Source organism: Colossoma macropomum, unplaced genomic scaffold (assembly GCF_904425465.1).
Source record: "Colossoma macropomum unplaced genomic scaffold, Colossoma_macropomum, whole genome shotgun sequence".
Taxonomy (NCBI): domain Eukaryota; kingdom Metazoa; phylum Chordata; class Actinopteri; order Characiformes; family Serrasalmidae; genus Colossoma; species Colossoma macropomum.
Window position 1 is genome coordinate 37264815 of NW_023494789.1, and position 24980 is coordinate 37289794.

A 24980-nucleotide genomic window follows, 5' to 3' on the forward strand; every position below is an offset into this window, starting at 1 on the left:
GTACAGTATTGGTTTAGTTCGCCCTCTCGGCTGTGTTGATCCCACCCTTTAAAAATCAAGAAGTTCAGACTTCTCAGAGATGCTGGCATCTAAGTGTATTGAGTATGTCCCACAGAGCTACAGGAAGTACACCTAATTATTAACTAAGTGGTGGTGAGGAGGGAATCAACCAGATTGCTTCATAGGGTGAGAGAAGATCAACCAGCTTACTTCATGGGGTGAGGGAAGATCAAGCAGGTTACTTCATGGGGTGAGGGACGATCAACCAGGTTACTTCATGGGGTGAGGGAAGATCAAGCAGGTTACTTCATGGGGTGAGGGACGATCAACCAGGTTACTTTATGGGGTGAGGGAAGATCAAGCAGTTTACTTCATGGGGTGAGGGAAGATCAAGCAGGTTACTTCATGGGGTGAGGGAAGATCAAGCAGGTTACTTTATGGGGTGAGGGAAGATCAACCAGGTTGCTTCATAAGGTGAGGTAGATCAACCTGGTTGTCACAAAGTGTGAGGCAACATTACCCAAGGTTGTTTTATGGGGTAAGGGTAGACAAAGAAGATTGTTATAAAGAGTAAATGAAGATCAGCCAGTTTGCTCCAAAGTGTGACATAGGAAGGAACGATCAACTAGGTCACTATAGTGTGAGGGAAGATCAGCCAGGTTGCCACAAAGGGTGAAGACAGGATCAACCATGGTTGCTGTAGGGTGAGGGAAGATCAACCTGGTAGTTGTAGGGTGAGAGAAGATCAACCTGATCACTACAGGCTGAGGGAAGATCAACCAGGTCACTATAGGGTGAGGGAAGATCAACCAGGTTGCAATAGGGTGATGGAAGATCAACCAGGTCAGAATAGCATGAGGGAAGATCGACCAGGTCACTACAGGTTGAGGGAAGATCAGCCAGGTCGCTATAGGGTGAGGGAAGATCAACCAGGTCAGAATAGCATGAGGGAAGATCAACCAGGTCACTACAGGTTGAGGGAAGATCAACCAGGTCGCTATAGGGTGAGGGAAGATCAACCAGTTTTCCACAACAGATTATCATTTGGAAAAAAAAATGGTAATTTACATCACTTCCAGAAAGTGATCCCATTGACCATTCCAATACTAATGACAAAGCCAGTGCCAATGACCACAGTGCACCTAAACAAATGCACGCTGCACCCGTCCCTTAACTTTTGCCTTACTGGCTTAATGGCTGCATTGTGACTGTGGTTAAAAAAAGTCAAAAATCCAATACTAGAGTTAATATCTGCCTGCCTTAGCCAGCTAGCTCAAAAGTCAGCTGCCCAATCTTCTAGTAAAGTCTGGTCTTCTTCTCTTGCCCTTAGATGCAGGCGCTGGCTGGGCCAGACAGCGGCCGCTACCCCCCGGCCAGCCACATGCCCATGCTAAACAGGTCTTCTAGGATACTGCCCCACCCCATGAGCGCTCTGTCCCAGCTCAGCTCTCAGATTGGCCGAGGCCCCTATACTCGCGGCTCCCCCTCATCGCCGGGAAGCCAGTCGGCCACGCCCTCTCCTTCGAGCTCCGCCCAGGAAGAGGAAGCAGATTACCTCATGAAGGTACAGGGAAGGGAAGTGGACTGTTTTCTGTTTGAAGTGCGGATTGCCTGAAAGTGCTGAGGACCAGGAGTTAATGGAGGCTCTGGACGTGTAGTTTCAGATATTTAGATGACTTGTTGTTTAAGCGGGTGTTTAAAACATTTTCTCTTTCGTACAAGAGTTTTTTTTTTTTAGTTCATGTAGAAGTAACTGTGATTGTCAAATGCTTCTTCCGCAAGTGGGCCCTTTTATATTGTTTACAAATTACAGCTATTCAACTTCACATACAACCACCTTTTGTTCTTCCCTTTAGTAAAAAACGTTGTCTTTTCTCTTTCTCCCGCGCTCTCTCACTCTCTCTCTCTCTCACTCTCTGTCTCACCCTTTTTCTATTTTTATTGTCCTAGAAATCCAATTACTCCAGCTTGTCCGTCATCCTCTTCCTTTATTGAAAGTGTCAGTTGGAATTTAATTTGACTGCGGCAGTAATGCACTGGCTGCTAGAAATCCCTCATTATCACGATGCAGCATGCTTAATTGGATCCAAGAGTAAAAAGAGTGAATTAACTTACACAATGCTTAAATGACATTGTTTTAGACCAGCGGATTACACAAAGGTCTATTAGAGCGGAACACTGTTCACTAGGTGTGCTCTAGGCTGTGTAAATTTGGACGTTCTTAACGTTCTCTGTGTCTACGTGATTCAGACAGATGGTTTTGTTGCTGGCGTTTGTGGTGTAGAACACAGTTTGGACAGAAATGAGTATTTCTGTGGCATTTTTTTTTTTTTGCTGCCCTCATACATACATATATCACACACTCACATACCCATACAACTCAGCATGCACACAGTTTCTTGAAGCAGTTTTTTGCTTGTTTTTAAAGGAGGATTCCACACATTTGCCAAATTTTTACATAATTCAATCATTGGGGTGTAAACAAAGTCATTCAGAGTGGTTTGATATGAAATAGTTCATAGTAGAGAAATGTACGATTTCTTTGTAACAAGAGTGATAAAACCAGAAGTTGCAGTGATAACAATGCAAGTAGCCATTTCATTTACTATCCAAAATGGCCAGTGAAACTACATCTCTTCTCAGTTTTTATATATAACATTGATATATGTCGGTAAATGTAAAGTATATGTTTTCTTTGGCTGCTGTTTTGCCTGGTAATCCAGGTTCAGAAAGTGAAAATGCTACATGGACACCTCCTGAGCTTAATTAGAGAGACCAGGTAGTTACTTATAGTGCATGTACCTCTCCACCATAAATGTGATTTAAGGCTTAAGGCTTTTTTAAAAAAATTGTAAAACAATTTCTCAGGCAACATATTTGCAACCATTTCGTGTAAGAAGTTTCTGTGAGGGAGCTTTGGAAGGCATTATTAAACATTTTGGACGTCTGGTTCCTATCACCACCACTGTGAACAATTCTCACTTTTCCAGATTTCACATCAAACCACTCTGACTTTACATCTTAACATCTTACATCTTAATGATTGTTTACGAGATAATTATTTATACATTTGAAAAAATTGGTGAAATTCCCCTTTAATTCAAACAGTGGCATGTAGTTACTGTCAAATGAAAACCCCCAGTTTACACTGTGTAAAGATTTCATAACAAATAGGCCAATAGAAATGGTTCATAATTACTTTTGACTTAATGGTTGTTCTGTTAATGCACGTTAAAATTAAGCAGTGTTTTTTCTTGTCATATAAAGTTACCTTTTTGAGGTAGCGCTGATATGTTCCTGTAAGGAGTAATGGATTTAATGAATGTAAATCCATATAGTAAGGTAAGTCTTGGCTGCTCTCCAGGCAGCTTTCTCAGCACACATGGCTCTCTCTCTCACTCTCTCTCTCTACCTCGGGGAGTGTGAGAGAGCGAGCATAAACACAATAGAGCTGTAACTGAATCAGGGAGGCTTTACTTTTGCATATTTATCTGCAGCTGTGCACCAGGTACACACACACACACACACACACACACACACACACACACACACACACACATATATGCAGGGTGAGAGAGTGCGTGTGTTCTTTATGTGCATATGTACACATATCCTATACGTGAGAACACATACACACACACACACACACACACACACACTCTTGCTCTAAATACTCTGCTATATTGCGCATAAGAATGGCTTAATTTCACAAAGTCTTACATAGGATTATAGGGAGCCTAAATACATGCTCACTGCACAGTATACATCCCTTCACTTTCTCTCAGTATAAGCACCACCCACCTCCATGTGTGTCTGAATGACTGCGTGTGTAGGAGACTACGTTTGGACATTCAAATAATTTTTATTCATGCAAATCTGGCATATTTTGTTCTCAGAGCGAGGATTGAGAAATGAATAATATTAATAGGGGAAACATTCAGAGTACTTTGACTTAACTCACTGTGACCAATTAAATGTGTTATATTCATAGATTCTTAACTGAAGCTTTCTGTACATTTAAAAATGTTGAAATCATCGCTGTTGTATGAAAACGTCCTAACTTTTTTTAGTTTTAATTTTTTTTAGTAATAATAATAATAATAATAATAATAAGAAGAAGAAGAAGCTTTATGTATATAGCACTTTTTGAAACAGATTTACAAAGTACTTTGCTGTGCATTAAAGAATAAGATTTTTTTTTTTTTTACAAAAAACAAGGTTATGAAAATAAAACCATTAACTTTAAAAACAATAATAAAAGATAAAAAAATTATACAAGCTGCCCATTTCTTGATAAATGGACCAATCAAAACAGTCCAAAATGACTTGGAATTCCATTAGTAGTAAGAATAGAGTCAAATTAAGAATAGAGATGCACAATATATAAGTGGGAGACAAATTATTTGCCACCAAGTGGGAAAATATTTTTATTATTATTATTATTATTATCAGCTTGATACTGGAGTTACACTCGATAATTAGAACCAGCTATTGCACCGATTAGTCAGACCTTCTGTCCTATTAACTCACACAAGTGGGTAGCATAGTGGACGACACACCTCACTCAAGAGACTACAGGCCTCATTTATAAAACATACAGAATTAATGAAGTGTTTAAAAATCTATAAATTCAGCAACCAAAAGAGATATTTAGGGACTACTGGAGTAAAACATTATATCTTAGTGGGTGAAAACATTGTCAGTATCTTTTAAAGTCATTTAATATAGAATTTGTTTTTCTATTGACAGATTATTTTACTTGTTGCAAGTAATAACGCAGATAATTTTGATTATTTATCTGGAAATGATGGAAATCTGATATACTAGAGACAATGACTTTAACAAGTAAGGTGCGATTAAGCACCCTACTGTTATAGCAAAGAGAATCCTGGGGCAAGTGAATGGCTATATATAAAAAACCTCTACTAATTAATGTAAAGGTTTATTATTGAAAGTTGAACTGCATAAATAAGAGGTTAAAGCTCACTGCATTCCATATGTATTTATTATAGAGTAAACTTTAAAATCAAAACGCAAAATAAGTAAAATGATCACTATTGGTCATTATATTCCATTTCAGCACATCCCTAGTTAAGAACACGTTTTTCTTCTTCTATAAAGCCACCGTTTCGGAGATATAAGGTTCTGTTACATGATAGGAAGTAAGGCTATACAGTGTTAGTGTCATTTTTATGCTGCAATTACATGGTAGAGGATCCTCCACCTGTTTCAGGCTTAATCTCTTAGTGGCACTGATGAAAACGCTGACAACTGTGAATAGTGTTTTTAAGCAGCCTTTAAATCTACTGCTGTCCCAGAAACCTCTTTCACTTGTTAGTTTGGACTCTCTACTTTGCCGGAAACATTTCATGGCTTCTTTCTCTCTCTCTCTCTCTCTCTCTCTCTCTCTCTCTCTCTCTCTCTCTCTCGCTCTCTCACCGCTCTCTCTCTCTCTGCGTTTCCACTCGTTTGAATAATGAAATTGTTTTTGTTTTAAATGTGCAGCTGAAGAAACAAATATTAGTGCTCGTCCGACAAGAGATGAAGCCATGTAGCACTGATTCAAATGGGATATTAACAATGCCTGCTCAGCTCGGCCCACGGTGGAGCAATCAATTTCGCCCTGAATATTTCAGTGCTCTTTCTCCAGGGCTTCTCTGTCCTGTGTGCTTTTAACTCTCGTGTGTATGTGTATGAGAGAGAGAGAGAGAGAGAGAGAGAGAGAGAGATTGTCCATAACCTGTCAGAGCAGATTACACACAGCGGGTCTGAGTGAAAGCACTCTCTGGATTTCAGTGTATCCCATTTTTATTTCATGATGTTTGCAGATAAAAGAGCAACTCACATTTGCATAGTCAAACATATGCATAACTAGAACCTCATTACCACTCAGGCTTTCAGAAGCAGCAGGTATGGAACTACAACCAGTAGATGCTCGCTATTCAACGTATTCACTGAGCGTACTCAGTATTTTTATTTTCTTTCATCTTCAGTCTGTAACTTTTAAACTTTTGAACTTGCGGCAATGATGAAGACGATGTGATGCACGTACAAGATGGATTTACCGTAATCCATACTGAGTATGGTAGAATCAGTAAAGACGATGATAGTAAAAGCAAGACAAAAATGAATCTAATGACCTTAATAAACTAGAAACTAAACTGAAACAGAGACACACAGTGTCAAACAAAGCATCAAAGTCTAGACAAGGTGGGGCAAAGCCTGACTGGGGAAACTGTGACAACTTGAAATAAATGAACAGCCCACAGTGTAAACTCTTTGCTGCCTTTATATTCAGTAAACCATTGAAAGTGAAAGTTGGTTTCAACTGATTTGAGCACATCTAATTAAATGGCTATCTTCCAAAAAACCCTTAGTGTAATTTTGTTCACATAGCTGAGACATGGATGTCCTACATAAGCTTCATCTCCTCGTCTTTGTCTTTTGTATCTACATATATGACTCTTGTTTCTGGCAGTGTCTTAGCTCAAAGGTGTCTTTAGACCAGGGCTGCCCAAAATGAGGCCCGTGGGTCAAAGATGTTTGATTTGGCCGGCCAGAAGGTTGCCCAAATTCCCCCATGGCCTATGAAGTTCTATGTAACTTCTTGTTTTTGTCTTTATTTCATTTTAAACCACTTTTTATAACACATAATCAGATGTTAGAATGAAGTGTTTAAAGTTTGATGAATTTATGAACCGCAAGAGGATATTTAGGGACCACTGGAGTAAAAAATGATAAAAATGAAAACATCTAGTCAATATCTTTTTTGCAGATAATTTTGATCATTTATTGCCAGTGAAAATATGATATACTAGTGAAAATGTTGAGAAAAAAATCATGTTAAAATACTCTCCCAACAATCTTAAATTTAAAGTAGTAGATATATTAACTAGATTGGAGGTGATTTTACTAACCAAAATATGATTTTTTCAGTGAAAAAAGGGAATTTAAGGACAAAACCCTTCATATGGGAAGCAGGAATATGTGAAGGCGCACATGGTCCATTTTTTCCACATATACTGATGTATTAAAACATAGGGCTAAAAAGCTAGCTAGTTGTTTTGTTTTTTGGCCCTTGGCTCCCCACAAACATTACCATTTGGCCCCTGGGAGCCACTGCTTTAGACTGTTGCCCTGGGTAAGTTAAATGCCATAAATGTAAAGTTAAGTGTTCTTTATAGTAAACTATAGTAATTGTCCCATAGAAGTGCCTGTATTATTACTATAGCTCTTGTTCATATGGGAGTGTTTGTGTGGTCTCCCTCTTAAACTGCTTTCTTTATGCTACATCTTTCACCCATTAGCTAGTATGGCAAGAACAATGAACAATGCAGTTCAAAACAGGTTTCAGCTGTTGTGCGCAACACACTGCAATCCTCAACATATTATCCCCTGCTATATTAAAGTACATCCTGGCGCTGGGTTTAGTGGCTGGATCTGTGTGTGAGTGTGTGTTTAAGTCTGCGTCCTCACACTGTCCCTCTCTTTTCCACAGATCACGGGGGAGAAAAAACCCTCCGCAGACATGATGAAGCCCAAGCCCAAGCCACAGAAGAAGAAGAAGAAGAAGGATCCCAACGAGCCACAGAAGCCCGTCTCGGCCTATGCTCTCTTCTTCCGGGACACTCAGGCAGCCATTAAAGGCCAGAACCCCAACGCCACCTTTGGAGACGTCTCCAAGATTGTGGCCTCCATGTGGGACAGTCTGGGAGAGGAGCAGAAACAGGTGAGGTTTTGCCCGGTTTTGTCACGGCCTGGAAGTGTGGAGGATTGTAGTGCTTATGCTCGTGTGGGCTTGCTCATCTTAATATGCCGTATGAAAACCTTCAAGGCAAACTGTTAGATCAGAAGGATCAAACTCATGTCCTTACAGCAACAGTGAAAAATGTATTTATACCGGTTTACCATAAAAATGGGCAAAATGTGGGGAAAATGAAAGCTTCAAAGTAGTTGCTTGTAGGGCTGGGTACTGTTCAACATGTTTTGATATCAATACTTCGACTTCAGTGATGACTCCATAATGGTGCTTTTTTCAGTTTCTTCTTTTAATTACCAATCTGAAAGTAAGTGTGGCTTAAATCAGACAGCAGAAGTGCAATATATTATCCAGACATCCAGTCAGCAGTCAAGAGTTTTAAATAAGCATGTCTATTGGCTCATGGATGCTGATAAGACTGACTGCTTAGGTATTGAAATTTGACACGGAATGATATACCGTATTGAAGTAATCTGGTCGGTAACATAAAAGCCTTGAATTTTGTTACTGTTTTTAGCTGCTTGATGTATGTTTTTTCCATTTTTTTTAGATAAGCATGTCATACATTCTTAGAACTCACATAAGCAAGAATAATTAATAGGATTCAAAGCTGCACTATAAAAAAAAATAAAGAAGTATCATTACTGAGAAAAGAAAAACATGCTAAAATATAAGTTTTTCAGACCACGTCATCTTAACATCACATACACTCAAAAATAAGAATATCCAGCTCAATGTTTAGGTCTTGAATGCAAATCTATATTATAATGAAGATTTAATGAAAATAATAGTTAATTTTACTCAGAAGTCATTCACCAAGTTTTGACCCAGTTTCTCTTTGAATCTTCTTTCGATGTGCTCACATTCATCACATTCATCCACTCAGGGAAGGGGTCCGAAGCACACCCGACAAATCTCCTTCCGCTCATTGTGTGCAATGACAATTTTCCACCAGAGAGGGCTTAATCCCTAAAATTTACATAAGCAATCAAAAGCCTAGGCTGCATTTCTTGGCCGCTACGTCATAGAAGGACATTCCAAAGTGAAAGATCCTTCGTATACAGCCTAGAAATGCAGCCTACGTTGAGTGATTTCAAGGACGCAGCAGATGTGTCCTTCCCACCCTTCGGTTACCCACAGTTCTCTGTGCACGAACGACGTGAATGAAAAAAAAACAGCACCAAGAAAATGACGTAAAACGAAGCTGTTGGAGCAGAGCTTGTTTTAAAATGTAAGTTATACACGTCCTTGAATTTGTTTTCGTAACCTTAAAAAGTGTAAAGTGATTAATTACAGCATTCGTCCATATATTGCATATCGTCCATATATCGTATTTTATTTAGAAGTATTTGTGTGAATGTAGATTATCGTACTACATAAAAACATCGCCTCCATTTCCGTGAAGAAATGAAAAAGCAACAAACACAATGAAACGGGCTCCATTTTCTCTCACCAGTTCCTTCACACTGAGAGGCAGGGCCTTTCTGGTGATGTCACCACGCAGCCTCGTTAGGACTCTTTCATTTGTGTAACCAACAGGCTACTAAGGAGAAGGACAGTCTTACCGAGTACCCGCCCTACCGCGGCTGCAGCTTTGGAACACAGCTATAGTGTAGCTTTAACAGCTCTACGTGATTAGAGGCGAATGTCTGATGATTTAGGCGTGCAGTTTGCACAGTGCTAATTGGAGATCTATAAGCTTCCTTCATGTGTTAGCCTCATAGCTCCAGTGCAAAACGAAAGAAGTGGACTTCACACACCTATCATGTCTTAGTCGATCTAGTACATTTAGGGTAAGAGGAGAATTGTGTTATTGCTTTTTAGCAGTTTTTTAACTTTGACACACCTTTTAATCATTTGCATCCCTACCCTGCACACTGCTGTACAGTAACAAAGATTTCTGTTCTGAAGTCCTGATAGTAGCAGAGCTAAAGGGCAGCATTTGAGACAGCCTCTGCTTGCTGTTGGTCTAGATCTGTATAATTTATATATACTTGAGGGTTTTTTTTTACATATCTGCTTATCAGTCAGTTTGTTCAGGAAAAAGTAGTTATCTTAGCTTTCGTGTGTGTATGTGTGTGTGTGTGTGTGTGTATGTATGTGTGTGTGTGTGTGTGTGTGTGTGTATGTGTGTGTGTCTTTGTGTGTGGATTTGTGTGTGCATGTGTTCTTCAGTAATGAGCTGCGCATGAAGCAGAGTGATGATGTGTGTGAGAGACAGAGAGGGATAGAGAGAGAGAGGGAGAGAGGGAGAGAGAGGGAGAGGGCCACTGTATTTTTAGAATATCCTCCATAACAAAGGCCTGCTATTGCATGTCAAATAAAAGCACCTGTCTCCATGACAGAGTGCAGACCACTCACCCCACTGCCATGTGATATTTCTCTCTCTCTCTGTCTCTCTCTCTGTCTCTCTCTCTTTCTCCCTCTCTCTCCCTCTCTCTCTCTCTCTTCTTTTCTGTGGGCTGCTGTGTGTCCTTTTATGTGCAGTTAATTTTTGCCTCCTTCCCTTCTACCCTCTTCACCATGAATCTTCATTTTGCCGCTGACACTCTTGAATGTGAATTCCTCATTTCCTCGGCCCTTTTATTTATATCTGTTGCCTGGTGATTTGATCATGCTGAGAATACAAGATTAGCCATCGCCCGGCGCCCTTCTTTTCTCCCTCAAGGACATCTGCTCTCCGAAATGTTATTGTTTGTGCTTCTTAACCCTTCATCCACCAGGACGTTCAGACACTGATATAGATTTGTGAATGCCTGTCCTTTTTGCTTATTTGTTGCATTTAATTGCTTCGTTACTGCAGACGTTAGATATGAGGAAAATAGGGTTTCCTCTGAAAATCATAACAAGGTATCCTTTCCCTCGGTGAGATGGGGAAGATTTGGATTTTTCCTTTTTTATTTCTTTTTTTTTGGTCCATGACTCAGTTTTGAAACTTCAGAACACATCTGTTACATATCAGTGGAGCTGATGAGGTCATCGAGCGATGGCTCCCAGAGCTCTAATTAGTGGCAGTCAGGTCATCTTTTGATGACATCATCACCTGCCACCAATCATTCTCAGTGCCAGTATAACAATATTTCTCCTTCAAAGTGAGATATGGTTAGATATATACAGTAATTTAGCAAAAAAATCGAATGTACACATTTGACCCTTTTACTTCAAATGTAGTCAAATTTATATTTGTAAAAACATTTTTGCAGGTGTCTTGGAATTTTTTTTTTTTTAATTGTTTGGCAGAAAACTTTATTTAGCCTGTTTTCTGTAGTAAATCAGACAACAAATGTTTAGTGTCTGAAGTTTGCTTTGTTGACTATTGTAGTAGAGCTACAAGGCTAATGTAGCTAATAGTGTTGTAGTCAAGACTACTAGAAGTGATTTCAGGCCAACACTGAGACCGAGACAAGACTGAGACCAGGAGTAACTGAGACAAGACAAGACTGAGACCAGGAGTAACTGAGATTGAGACAAGACTGAAACCAGGTGTAGCTGAGACTGAGACAAGAGTGAGACCAGGAGTGGCTGAGACCGAGACAAGACTGAGATCAGGAGTGTCTGAGACCGAGACAAGACCGAGACTAGGAGTGGCTGAGACCGAGACAAGACTGAGACCAGGAGTGTCTGAGACCGAGACAAGACTGAGATCAGGAGTGTCTGAGACCGAGACAAGGCCGAGACTAGGAGTGGCTGAGACCGAGACAAGACTGAGACCAGGAGTAACTGAGACTGAGACAAGACTGAGACCAGGAGTGGCTGAGACCGAGTCACGACTGAGATCAGGAGTGGCTGAGACCGAGACAAGACTGAGACCAGGGGTGGCTGAGACCGAGACAAGACTGAGACCAGGAGTGTCTGAAACCGAGACAAGACTGAGATCAGGAGTGGCTGAGACCGAGACAAGACTGAGACCAGGGGTGGCTGAGACCGAGACAAAACTGAGACCAGGAGTGTCTGAGACTGAGGCAAGACTGAGACCAGGGGTGGCTGAGACCGAGACAAGACTGAGACTAAATTAAGATTTTTTTTTCAGAATAGAAAAAGTAAAAAGAACAAAGGGGAAAAAACTGAAATTAATTTGTAATTCATTGTGCATTCCTTATCATTTGCTGTACATCATATATATTAATAAATAATATTATATTTTATTGTACAATATTATTGTAAAAGATAACATTAAATAATATGTAGCATAGAATATTATTATTTATTATTATATGATTGTCTTAGTCCAAATTTGCATCATAATTTTTGAAAGCAAATGATGGCAAGATTCTTCTGTGTCCCTCATTCAGAATCACTAAACTCAACTAAAGTCATTTGAATATAACCAAATAACATACATCCATTTTTATTAATTAATGAAAACATAGTAATAATAACATTCAGATCTGCCCTCAGGGGATGTTGGAATTTGGGAACTAATGAAAATCAACAAATGAATAATATCCAGTAAAGTCTTCATGGAAAAATCTATTAGATCTTCAACCTGCAGCAAACAGATTCTGTTTAAATATGTAGAGAAATTACTGTTTTATTCTGTTTAAAGGTTTAATTGATATTAAGTATTAATAGAAAAAAAGCTCTGTTTCCAGTTAAGTCAGACAGAAGCATTGCACTCGGCTGGTCTCGACCAATTTCCACCTTGCCCCAGTACCGAGACAAGACAGAGTCCGAATGTTGTCGAGACCGAGACCGGACTTGAGTAGTACAGCACTGGTTGCTAAGAAGTAATGGTCATTTATGCCCCAGCAATTAGCACTGTGAAAACAGCACGTCTGAATCATCACAAGTCGTTAAGCCCTCTGAGACAGACTTGCTTGGACATATCACACTGTATGACATACTGTTGCCTATAAAAATGGACAAAAGTACAGACAAAATTCAGGCTTGAAGGCGGCGGCTGCTGTTGTTTTTACCTATATGGCACTCTTTTACTCCCACACCCTAACTAAACTTCAACTTCAACAAGTCTGAAAATCAATGTCCAACATTAAATGTCACTATCAAAACACATATTATCTGCAATTCAATAAACTTTTTTGTGGTTTAATTAAAAGTATTATGATTTGATGTGTACAGCTGTTCAAAACTGAGAGATATACTTTACACGTCTTTCTGGAGGACCACTTATGTTTATTATTTTTTTAACGTGCAGTACATTTGATAACCCCAGCAGCTGTTCTCGACGTGATCTGCAGATAGGTATCAGTAGTGAAACAGCATGTAATCCATGTCTCTTCTGTCCATTCTTATCCGTCCAGCATGCTAAGAAAGAGTGGAATGGAGAAGGGGTGAAGGATCCTTATCTGCCTCCAGAATAGCCTCTCCGATAGGCCCATTAACGGATGATTGATAGAGCTCCTCTCCAATAGATGACTGTCATTTCTTTTAGTGATGGCCCTGACCTGTCACTCATACCAATGAGGAATATGTTAAATGGCTTGGAACCATGATGCCCAAGAAGGCGTAGTACCGGCCCGTGCTGCCCCCCAGTTATAGCACCAATAATAACCCTCTCCTCCTGAGCTTTTATCCAGTAGGCTGTAGTTGCTGTAGTCCTGCAGTCCCTCCATCCTTGTTTACCTTTGGCCTTCAGTTGGAGCCTCTAGTGTTCAAAGAAACGCAGGAAATAATCTTGTTGTACATGGACCACTGTGGAAAAAAGACCCTGATATCCAAACAGAAGCACCCTTATCATTGTCTTTGTTTTGTGTTTGTGTTCGGTTTGTTGGCGTGTCGTCCTTGAGCCACAGCAGCCATGTTTTAGATGTTGGGGTTCTGTTTGTTTGTTTGTTTGTTTTCCTTTGCCAGCTTACAGAGGTTTAATAACCCCGTCTTTTCATATTAATTCTCATGGGATTTGGTGTTTCATGCTTTGGAGTCAGCCTCATTAATTTGAGTGTTTCTGAGATATACTGTGTGCTACTGCGAAAGGTAACAATGCAGAATAAAGAATCATCATCACTGCACTGTAGCCTACAGTGCTACTGTAACTGCTCAGATCTCTACCAGCAGGACTGAGGATACAAGATTAGAGGAAATTTTACAGCTGTGGTGCAGGATTAGATTTAGATGAGACTATTCAGTGCACCTTAAAGGGGGGGGGGCAGTTAAAGTATGGTATAGTTACAGTAATAGACATCTAAGGAGAGAGAGAGCAGTGAGTGAGAGAAATATTAATAGAAATAAAGAAAAGGAGTGACAGGGTGAGAAAGAGAAGGAGCAAGACAAAAGGAATAGTGCGAAGGAGAGAAAACTGAGAGTGAGAGAGAGGAGCGAACGAGATGAGTTTGAAAGAGAGAGCAAGAGGGAAAAGAGGGAGAGAACAGAAAGAGAGGAAGAAAGAAAAGGAAATGGAAAGAGATGGATGGAGGAAAGGGAAAGAAAAAAGATGAGGGAATGAAAAAAGAAAGAGTGGGAGAGAAAGGATAGAGCAAAAAAGGAGAAGGGAAAAGTGAGAGGAGTATAGAAAAAAGAGATGTGAGAAAAGAGAAATGAGTGAGAGCGAAAAGGAAAAAATGGGGAAAATGTGAAAGACAGAGAGAGAGAGGGAAAGAGATAGAGAGTGAGAAGAAGGAGTAAAATTGAAAGAAAGATAGAGCAAGAGAGAGAGAAAGATTGGATTGGAGAGAAAGACCGAGGGCTGAAAAAGAGGAAGAAAAGAGTGAGAGCGAAAGAAAAAGGGACAGTGAGAAAAAGAGAAAGAGGGAGAGAAAAAAGAGCAGGAGAGGGAAAGAGAAAGAAAGAAAGAGAGAAGAAAAAAAAGAGAGCGAGAGGAAGGAGAAAGAGTGAGACAGAAAAAAGGTGGAATAGTATAAAAAAAGAGCGAGAGAGGGAAAGAAAAAAAAGGCAGAGCGAGAGAGATAGAAAGAAAGAGCGAAAGAGGAGAAAGAGGTAAAAAAAAGAGAAAGATGGACCAAGAGCGAGGGATGAAAGAGGAAGAAAAGAATGAGAGAGAAAACAAAAGGGAACAGAATGAAAGAAAGAGCATGATATGGAAAGAGAAGAGACAGTGAAAGAGAGTGAGGTAGAGAAAAAAGAGCAAGAGAGGAAAAGAGAAAAAGGAGACAGAGAGAAAGAAAGAGAGAGGGAAAGAGAAAAAAGAGCAAGAGAAGAAAAGAGAGCGAGACAGAAAGAAAAAAGGTGGAATAGTGTGAAAAAACCAAGAGAGGAAAAGAGAAGGAAGCAGAGCGAGAGAGAAAGGAAGAGAGAGTAAGAGAGGAGAGAGAGGTAGAAGAAAAGAACAAGTGAGAAAGAAGAAAGGTGTATGAGAGAGAGATGGAGATTTCCATATTTCTTTAACAACATCCCTTGAAGTAGAGTGGTCCCTCTCTAACAAGCTCTGTGTGTGTGTGTGTGTGTGTGTCTCTCTCTCTCTCTCTCTCTCACTCTGTCTCTCTCTCTCTCTCTCTCTCTCTCTCTCTCTCTCATGCCCCCCTCCCCGAGGGTATACGCCCCTTCCCTCGTGTCAGGAGGTTCCGCGAGTTATTGTCTTCCATAATTAACCGGTTATCAAACAGGAACATTTCATTAAGGTACAATTACCAGATAATTCTGCGGGGGGACACCCGCCATGTCGGGATTAAGAAGGCAACATGTGCTCCCTCGCTCTAGCACATCCCCTTCCTTATTTCTAATTCATCGCGACCTGCTCCCTCTCTCCCTGTCCCTCTCTCTCTCTCTCCCTCCCTCTCTCTCTCTCTGACGGCTTCAATTGCTAATGAATCCGCTCACTTTGGAATAATTAGAAATCCTTAGGCGTGCTAATTTATTTAAGAGTTGCTGTCGTTAGGGCCACTCATTAGCTCGGGTTAAATTAATTTGAAAGCAGAGCTGCCGGGAGCTCCTCGGGAGTTCATTATTACAAAAGCCACACAACCTCGTTCAATATTTAACTGTCAGGACGCGGGCTCTCAAACTTAGCCCCGGCTGCCTTATCTGAAAATGCTTAAGACTAATAATCTACTAATAATAGCGAAGGGTCTCTGTTGCCGTTTGTTTGGTGTTTTTATGTTTCAGACGGTGTGAACGGAATAAAAGAAGTCACTTACTGGACGGCCTTTTAATTTAACCCCAGCGGCCGCTGTCGGCTACTTCCAGCTTTCTGACTCTCCTCCATAATCAGATTAGACAGATGTTTCGGTTTGTGTATGTACGTTCGGGAGCCTTATGTGGGAACGTTGCTGGCCGTGTGTGTGTGTGTGCTGTGTTCTCGGTAAGGAGGGGCTCAGCTCTGTGTCTGTATACATACGTGTGGATGTGCGTCTGCTGTGTCTGCCATGTGTCTGTGTTTCTGTCCGTAGTCATGCATATGTTCATTAAAGCTTAATGGTAACTCTAGCCACAGTATAGTAGGCAGACCCGGGCCCAGCCATATGTAAATGTTTAAATCATTGTTCTCTCCAGTCCTCCATCTTTCCACCCTGTAACAAGCTCCCCAGGGAGAGATGGCAGCGTTGTTTTTTCTTTTTTTTTCCTAAAAAACACACCATTGCCATACTCATCGCTTTAATGTTGTTCTTTTCTCATCAGTGCTGTTATGCCTCTTAATACGATGTGGCGACATGTTTTTTTTTTTATATATTTTCCAACCAGTTTAAGCTGATTTCCATCACTGTTTTTCTTCCTTAGCAGCTTAAACACCACTGCTGTACTCTGCACAGGGCAGTGTTCATAAGGCTACATGACACCTACATAAGCCTTTCATGGCCTACACACTTGATAGTTCTTCAAGGATTCTTTAGTCAATAAAATGGTTCTAAATAGAACCATGAACACTCAAAGAACCTTTTGCATGATTAAAGTGTTCTTTGCATCGTGAAATGCTTCTTCAGATTGATGGTGAATGTGCTGTGAATATGCACTAAACAGGGTTCTTCTATTGTTATGATGTCAAGCTTGTAACAATAGAAGAACACTTTTGGTGCTAGGTAGAACCCTTATCAAAAAGGGATTCTCCATCAATCTGAAGAACCCTTTCATGATGCAAAGGGTTCTTTGAGTGTTCATGGTTCTATGTAGAACTATTTCCTTACTAAGAACCCTTGAGGACCATCATTTTTAAGTGTGTATATAAACACGTATAAAGGCTCACTCCAACAAGCGTCAGTTACCCTAACACTTTCTGGGGTGAAAACTGACTGAAGCTAAACTGATGCTTATTGGAAGCCTTTATAAATGTTAACGACAGTTGTCATAATAGGCTTATGTAGATGTCATGTAGCCTTATGAAAGCTGAATGAATGTTATATATTCATCACCTTAAAGGAAACCAATAAATGACAAATGATGTTAAACATTTTATTTCGTTAGATTTAATCAAGCACAGTGTAAAAATGAACATGAACTCCTCTACGTGTTCTACAGCACCGCTCTGATACATGGCGTTATACAGTCTCACAATGCTGTGGTCCACTGCAGCCATTTTACCATACACAGCAGTGCATTGACGACCCCGCCCATAAATGTGTTCTGGTCAGCCACTGAGAATCTTTTTATTTGAATATGGAATCACCACCCAGAGCCTTTCTACACAGATGAGAGAATTCTAGGTTAAAACACACAGAACTGACTGAACACTGAATTTTTCTCTACACTGTTAGAAATAAAGGTAATGTAAAGGTACATTTTTCGTTCATCAAGGTACAAACAATGTAAATGTTCCCTCAAAGGTACACCTGTAGTTTTAAGGTCCAGTTGTGAACCTTAAATAAGTTTTTCCAGGTGAAAAGTACATATTTGTACCTTTTCATAACCAAATGTTTTAAAACAGAACAATAAAATAAAAAGCCTGGAGACGAGACGGGGTGTGTGGAGTCAATACAACCTAGAAAATATAATTTCAGTGGATTATGCTACAGTTGTGCACTTCCCCAGTGACAGTTTTGAGAGTGTACTCATCACAGATGTCTTTCAAAGAACACAAGGAGGTATATTTAATTGAGAAAAAAAGAGTAAAGTAGGTCTCCTTGAATGCTCCCCTCTGTACAATGTGAGACCAGTTTATCGTATTGTGTCTCATTAGCTCAGTTGCTATTCTCAACTCTACTCAATACAATGTGAGAATGTGTTTTTTCACCAATTTACACTGTATTTTCTGTAAAATATTTTCTCCCATCGGTTTAGATCAGCAACACTGTTGCTATTCTCATCACCTTAATGTTGTTTCTCTCATCAGTTTCTCATTAACTAGTGCCACTCCTCTACTTAGTGTGGCGGCGTTTGGTTTTCACCACTTTACTCCATATTGTCTCTCATTGGCTCATTTTTGGAGTGAATGGGTTTTTATTGCCATCAGTTTGAACACCGTTGAAAACTCCTCCATTTAATGTTGTTTTTCTCATCAATTAAAGCAGTGCTGCTGCTCAATTCAGTATGTTTGTGTTGTTGTTGTTGTTTTTTTCCTTTTCACCAATTTAAACCATGTATTCTCTCATCTGCTAAAGCCATGCTGTTGTCCCGCTCAATTTCTTAGCGAATGGATTTTTTTTTCAGAGACGGTGAAATGATTGACATGCCATTACATTAGCCTACATTCCAATCTCACCATTTCTCGGTGACTTCATTCCGTTGCTATAGATTGCCTTCCCTGTTAAACCCTGTCGTCTTTTTCTTCCCTCACTCTCTCTCTTTGTGCTCTTTCTCTGATGTGACACCCACTCTGATAGAACGATGTGTCTTCTTAATGGACTCTCCAGCAGAAATGCTAAAACCCAAACTGATTTCTTTTTCTTTTTTTATTTTTCTTCTTTGCTCTTTTCTGAATGTTGTCTGAGCGAGTGCTTCTTTGGGAAGTTTATGAAATTACCCTTCTAAAACGTTGCCCCATAATTGAGTTTTGTGCAATAATCCATATGGACGGGTGCAGAGAAAAGGGTTCATATGGTTTTTTTCCGACTGTGATAAGATATTGGGAAGTATGTTGGACATGGGGGATCAAATGTGGTTGACATGACTCTGACCACATTCAGGTTAAGTGTCTGAAGTCCTGTGTGTTTCTAATCACTGTTGTCTTTCTCTCTCTTTCTCTCTCTCAGGGGTATAAGAGAAAAACAGAAGCGGCTAAGAAGGAGTACCTGAAGGCCCTGGCAGCGTACCGAGCTAGCCTGGTTTCCAAGGTAACCTAGGGAGGAGGGGGTCATGTCTTTGATATGTACGGTCAGCGGTGATGGGGGGATGAGGTATATTATACATTAGATGGAGAATTCAGCAGAATCTCCAGGGAGGGGCTGTCAGGGGAAATGTGAGAGCATTTTGTGGGGGTATGAATGTGTGCATGCATACGTGGAATGGGACCATGCTAAATTAGACCCCAGATAGCCCCTTTAGTTTGGGTAAATAAAGTCTGTAGCACTCTTTAGCTATTAGGGATCCTGTATACTACCAAAAAAAGGTTGTATGACTTTTAAAAGGCAGTTATTAGTATCATAACCAGGTTATAAACATATAATAACTATTTAAAAAAGTTATCCGTTTTTCAGTTTTTGACATAATTTGAAAATGCCTGCTGCCCTTTATATTGTGTATAAATTTAATGATGAACCGATCAAAAGAAACAGCCCAACATGACTTGGAAAAAAATCTGGTTCTATTGACTTGCATTAAAAGTAAACTATGTTTTTTCCTTCTCCTGTAAAGTTAACATTTGGAAGATACAAGGTTTTGTTCCGACAACAGTGATATGCAATAGGTTTCCCATCATAGAGAAGAACTATTTAGCTATGCAAATGCTTCTTGCGGTGTCAGAGGCCTATATATAGCCATTGCCTTCATCAAAGAACCCTTCATAAACCGTTACGTATTGCTTACATAATGACACAGTGTTCTTTTTTTCTCCAATCAGATGATTAGCTAATTTATGAACAGTATGTGGAATCGCCTGGATTACTTTTAACTAAATCCATTAGATCCCCACGTACTGATACGTTACTCAATTTGTCTTCATTTCATAACGCTGCAAAATCCATAGATCGATGGCATGTTTCTAATTTACAGAAAGCGATTCATCTCAGGTTGGTTTCAACAGGAGCCGCGTAATGGATCGTTTCATTGCATATTTTCATCTACATAATAAAACACACCATTTTCATACCCCTAATTTCACAGCCATTGTTTTCCTTTTCAAAAAACATAAATTGCATTTTCATGCTAAACACCCTGTCTCTCACTCCCTCTCTCTCTCTCTCTCTCTCTCTCTCTCTCTCTCTCTCTCTCTCTCTCTCTCTCTCTCCCTCCCTCTCTCTCCCTCCTTCCTTTTCTATACTTCTGTCTCTAAGCTCTTTGGCCCAAAACAAGAGGCTTGATTAAGCCGTGAATGGTGTATTCATCAAGCCTCCTCCCTCAGCAGCTCCTATTAAACGCCTTTCTCGTCCTTCGTCTCGCGTAATTAAATATTTCGTCAAAATCTGTTTCTCGCAGACACTTTGATTGATGCGTCTGTGAACCAGCAGGCACTGAAAAGAAAGAAAATACCGAGCTGTAAAAAAAAGGAACAGAAATATGAAATAACCACCAAAATCCGCAGCACATTCAGAGTCTTCGAGGCTTGAAACATATATTTATGTAGCGAAAATGACTGTTGTTCTTAAAGGATGTTATTTTTCATATGTTTCTTCGGAGAGCTGGTGGAGAGCATACTTAAACCGTACTGAAAGACAGAAATGATTGTGTGCGGGCTGGAGCAGTGGGCTTTTTCTGCAGCTCTTGGATCGGGTACGCACCTGGCGGCATTTTGTAGGTTAATAAGTTATTGTGCATGTTTTGTCTCTGTGAATGTGCGTCGGATGATTATGGCAGCCCGTTTTTAAAGGAGGCCCTCCTCCTTCTTCAGGCGTAATACTAATGTCAAATGATATATTAGCATTTCTCTCAGACACATCTGGTGCGAAAACTCTGATGTATTTTGGTCTTGCATCTCACATGTAGCGCACAACTATGCAGAAAAAAGCAGAAATGAATGAATGCTTCGAGGTGCTTGTCTAAAATGTTGCACTGTTTCTTGACATATGAGGTGGTTAATTGAACGTCATGAAATGTATCCTATGTCCATACATCCGTGGCTCTGAGGTTTTATGTAAACGCAGGCTTTTCGAGCGTTGGTATGGCATAGAGCGATAAAAAATGACTTCCTGGAGGAGGTCCAAGCCCCCTTGTTTAATTTTAAGATGGATATGTTTGGAAATTTCCAGGAGCAGGTGACTTCTATCAAACACGCGCACTCGCATACTTCCTCTCTGTTGGTTTTTTTCCACTCAGTCTTGCAAATGCATCTCTCCCTTCATCCGTCTACAATTTTCATATCGATCAGTCCTGTCTCGCTGTTCAATATATATAAGTAGTCTGATCGTAGATCACGCCGGTTATTGTGGCAGCTAACGAAAGCCTCGGCTTTTCATCATACGCTATAAAACACTGCCATTTAGAATCTGTGGGTCTGTGCTGTAGAGAACTTTAAAGAAGCAATTCATTGCAGTCATTTCTCGCAAACTGCTTTGCACGGTCTGTATGTTTTACTCCGTTTTTTCCAAATTGGAATTATATGTCTGTTTTTTGCCGTGCATGCATGAGAAGTTTTGTCCAGCAATGTTATTACAAACTAAGTGACATAACTGGTTTTGCTTAAATTGGAGAAGAGCCTCGGGCAGTTCTCCTTTTTCAACACTCAGTTAAACTGCCTGAATTTGGAATTACAGTATAATGTGGTCTTTTTTTTATAGTCCTGATTTAAAGCCATGGTCCAGCCAAAAGTCAAATCTAACTTTCCGCTTACTCAGACATAGCCAGTCAGCCTGGACATGCTGTATTTGGTGTCTGAAGTTTGCTTCTTTATTTTTTTCACTGGAGCTAAAAGGCTAGTGCGGCTAACAAGTAATGGAAGCCTATTGTCACCAGTTAGCATCATGCAAACTACACTCTTAAAAAGGTATACTTATCTTACATTATTCTTTTGGACATAAGGAATAAAACCTTGGTAACTTTACAGAAGAAGGAAAAAACATACTTTACTTTTAATGTAAGTCAACGGAGCCAGACTTTTTTCCAAGTAATTTTGAGTCATTCTTTTGGTCCATTCGTCATAAAATTTACGCACAATGTAAGGGGCACCAATTGTTTTCGAAATATGTCAAAAACTGAAAGACTGTTCTGACACGAGCGAAATTTTAGTTCACAGTTTAACTGTATCTGCTGAACTGAAATCTGAAAATATAAAATGTGCACAGGGCACATTTTATGTTTTGTTAAATTCAGCAATTCACATTCAATTGTGCATTACAGGAAGTTTTAGCGTATTTTCACTTAGAACACAAACAAAACATTTCATTTGATTGGGGCTGTGCAAACTTTTGCAGACTTGTAAAATTTATTGTTTGCAATATTGACCACCAAAAATGGATTTAAAACAGGCTTGTTTTACCTTTGTGAGAAGGGTGGCCTGGGAAGTGCAGTATGTTTTAAAACTTTAACTTTTGTTTACACTACTACATCTGACTTTTGTTCAGTTTTCCATGATATGAGTCCTTAAATCAGCACAAAATTACCTCAAATCATGTTATACTGTTAGGTAATTTCAAATGGTCATGCTTATGTCGTTTCTAACACTGTATGACATACTATTATCTGTAAAAGTGAACAAAAATAAAGAGAAATGTCAGGCTTCGTGATGTTTTTTGCTATGCTGTGCATAACAGTGAGTCATATGGTGTTAGAAACCACATAAACAAGACTATTACTTAACATCTTCATGCGGTTTGAGGCAAATGTGTGAAGATCCAGGCACGCAATCTGTATGATGCTAACTGGTGACTATAATCCTCCAGTACTTGTTAGCCACATTATCCGCTTAGCTCCAGTGCAAAAGTAAAGAAGCAAACTTCATACGTCAAACATGCGACGGCTGAAACTGTGTGAACCATCACTTTAAGCTCTGAGTCTGTGCTCTGTGATAAGTTTTCAGACTTCTTTGATCTCTGATTGTGCTTCTTTCCATCCATCTTTCTCTCTCTCACTGTCTCTCTCTCTCTCTCAGACCTACAATGACCCAGTGGAGAGCAAAAATGCCCAGTCCAGCCAACCCTCGTCACACATGATGCCCCCCAACCCTCCGCTGTACAGTGTGCCACCCCCAGCCCTCCTCCCCCTACCTGGGCCCCAGCCCCTTCCCTCTGTCCGACCTGCAGAGCTACGCGGCCGGGGCGCCCCGCCACGGCCTGCCGCGCTCGGCCATGCTGCCCGCCCTCAGCGCCTCCCCACCCGCCTCCTTCCAGATCAGCCCCCCCCTGCACCAGCAGCTCTCCCTGCACCAGGGCTCCCTCCTCAACCAGCCCATCCGCATGCAGCAGGTCCAGTCACAGCCAATCATCTCCCACCAGATGGGCCTCCAGGCCTCCCTCCACTCCCCGCCTCCAGGACAGCAGGTTAGTGCGCAAAGAGGGAGCAAAGTCGATGCTACAGAGATGCTGATGCTCAGGAGATGCTCATTCCTGTCACAATACATAAAGCAGCTAACCTTAGAAGACACATTTGAAAGGGTTTACCACTCTAAAGTTTGGCCACACTTGACCGGATATAGTCTTAAAGGACTCATCAGGCGAAAAATCTAATTTGCTGTTTTTTCTCTTACACCAAATGAGACAAGACATGTTTGGTGTCCAAGGTTTGCTTCTTTAACACAGAAGTTAGGAGGATAATGTAGCTAACAAGTAATAGATAGTTACGTCCATTATCAGCGATGTAAAAAGCACACAACTGCTCTTAAGTGAAAATATGGGCACTGCTTCAAAATCTTACCCAACTAAAAGGTAAGTATGCGCCAAACATATGGCTTCACTTTATGTGGATAGAACACTGTAGCCCCCTATAGATTATCCACAGATGTTCAAATTGTTAACAAATGAACTGATGAACGTCAGCAGGATTTGGACCAGGTTTGAGTTAGGCTTAGAGTTAAGGTTAAGGTTAGGATTAGGGCCAGGTTTTGTCTTAGGGAAGGTAAAAGTGAATTTAATAGATATTTAGGTATAATGTAAGTTATGTACAAAGCATCTAAAGCAGCACAGTGGGGCTCTAAGGAGGCTACAGAAAATCTACCTTGGCCACATCTATACAAGTAGAACGTGTTTAAAAATGGTAAATGTTATTAAACATTACTGTAGCTGAATATACATGCCAACTAATCTCAATTCATTTAGCACCCACTAATCTGTAGTGTCACAGAATAGCACCTGCACTGTTAGAAATAAAGGTTCTGCGCAGGTACATTTTTCGGTAATCAAGGTACAAACAATGTAAGTGTTCCCTCAAAGGTACAACAGTAGTTTTAGGGTCCAATTGTGGACCTTAAATTAGTGAAAAGTATATATTTGTACCTTTTCATAACCTAATGTTTTAAAACAGAACAATAAAGTAAAAAGCCTGGAGACGGATTATGGTACAATTATGTTCCCTGGCTAAAGGTACTGAGACGTACCCTTGAGGGTACCACCCCAGTGACAAGCGGAGTACTGCCCCAGTGACAGTTTACTACCTTTATTTCTGTGAGTGTATGAGATTTGTAAGTACTTTGAAGGCCCAAATGAAATTGTAAGGAGTACAAATCTTCCAAAATAATGCTTAAGTTTAATAACAAGGTACAAGTATTTTCCACCCCTGTACATCACTTAACCATTTTCAAATGCTTAATTTTTTTTTACACCAAACATGTCTTGGGGGCTGACTATAATTGGGGTATGTATAAATTAGATTTATCACCAAACTGTTTGATCAGAAAGTTTGTGCTTAAATGCTTAGCTATAAATAGTGAAGTTGATGCCTATGTATGAAATCAAATAGAACACGGAATCATATAGAACATGAATACCACCCTCCCCCCCACTAAGCAAGTGTTCCTTCTAACCTTTAGAGAAATTTAGAATTTTAAAAGTCTTTAAAAGGCTTCATATCATTCTCCTTACTTTGTGTACCTTGTTAAAAGTTCATTAGTGGAATACTTGTGCTTGTTAATTTGAGCAAATCAGCTGTGTTGTGAGGTGAGGTGGGTTTAAATAACACTGTTTAGTCGAAGGCCAATACTTCTGACTCTGACTGTGCACTTATAAAAGTCGACGTATCTAAAGTTTCGACTGGTGCTGCAGGTTTTAAAGATCTCCCTGCAGTTTGTGCGGCGAGCACTCAGGAGTGGTGCTTTCAGATTTTAGAAGTGCTACTAAAAACCCTGAGCCGCCAC

At 40.2% G+C, this 24980-nt stretch overlaps 1 protein-coding gene across 1 annotated transcript in view; it reads left to right on the forward strand.

The window, feature by feature from the left end:
* The window catches only part of tox2 (TOX high mobility group box family member 2), a 164479-nt gene that overhangs the window by 133886 nt on the left and 5613 nt on the right, over positions 1 to 24980 (forward strand). Inside the window, 5 exon segments of the mRNA XM_036571210.1 lie at positions 1331 to 1564; positions 7499 to 7729; positions 18796 to 18876; positions 22785 to 22877; positions 22879 to 23172. Coding sequence (XP_036427103.1) covers positions 1331 to 1564; positions 7499 to 7729; positions 18796 to 18876; positions 22785 to 22877; positions 22879 to 23172 — 933 coding nt within the window.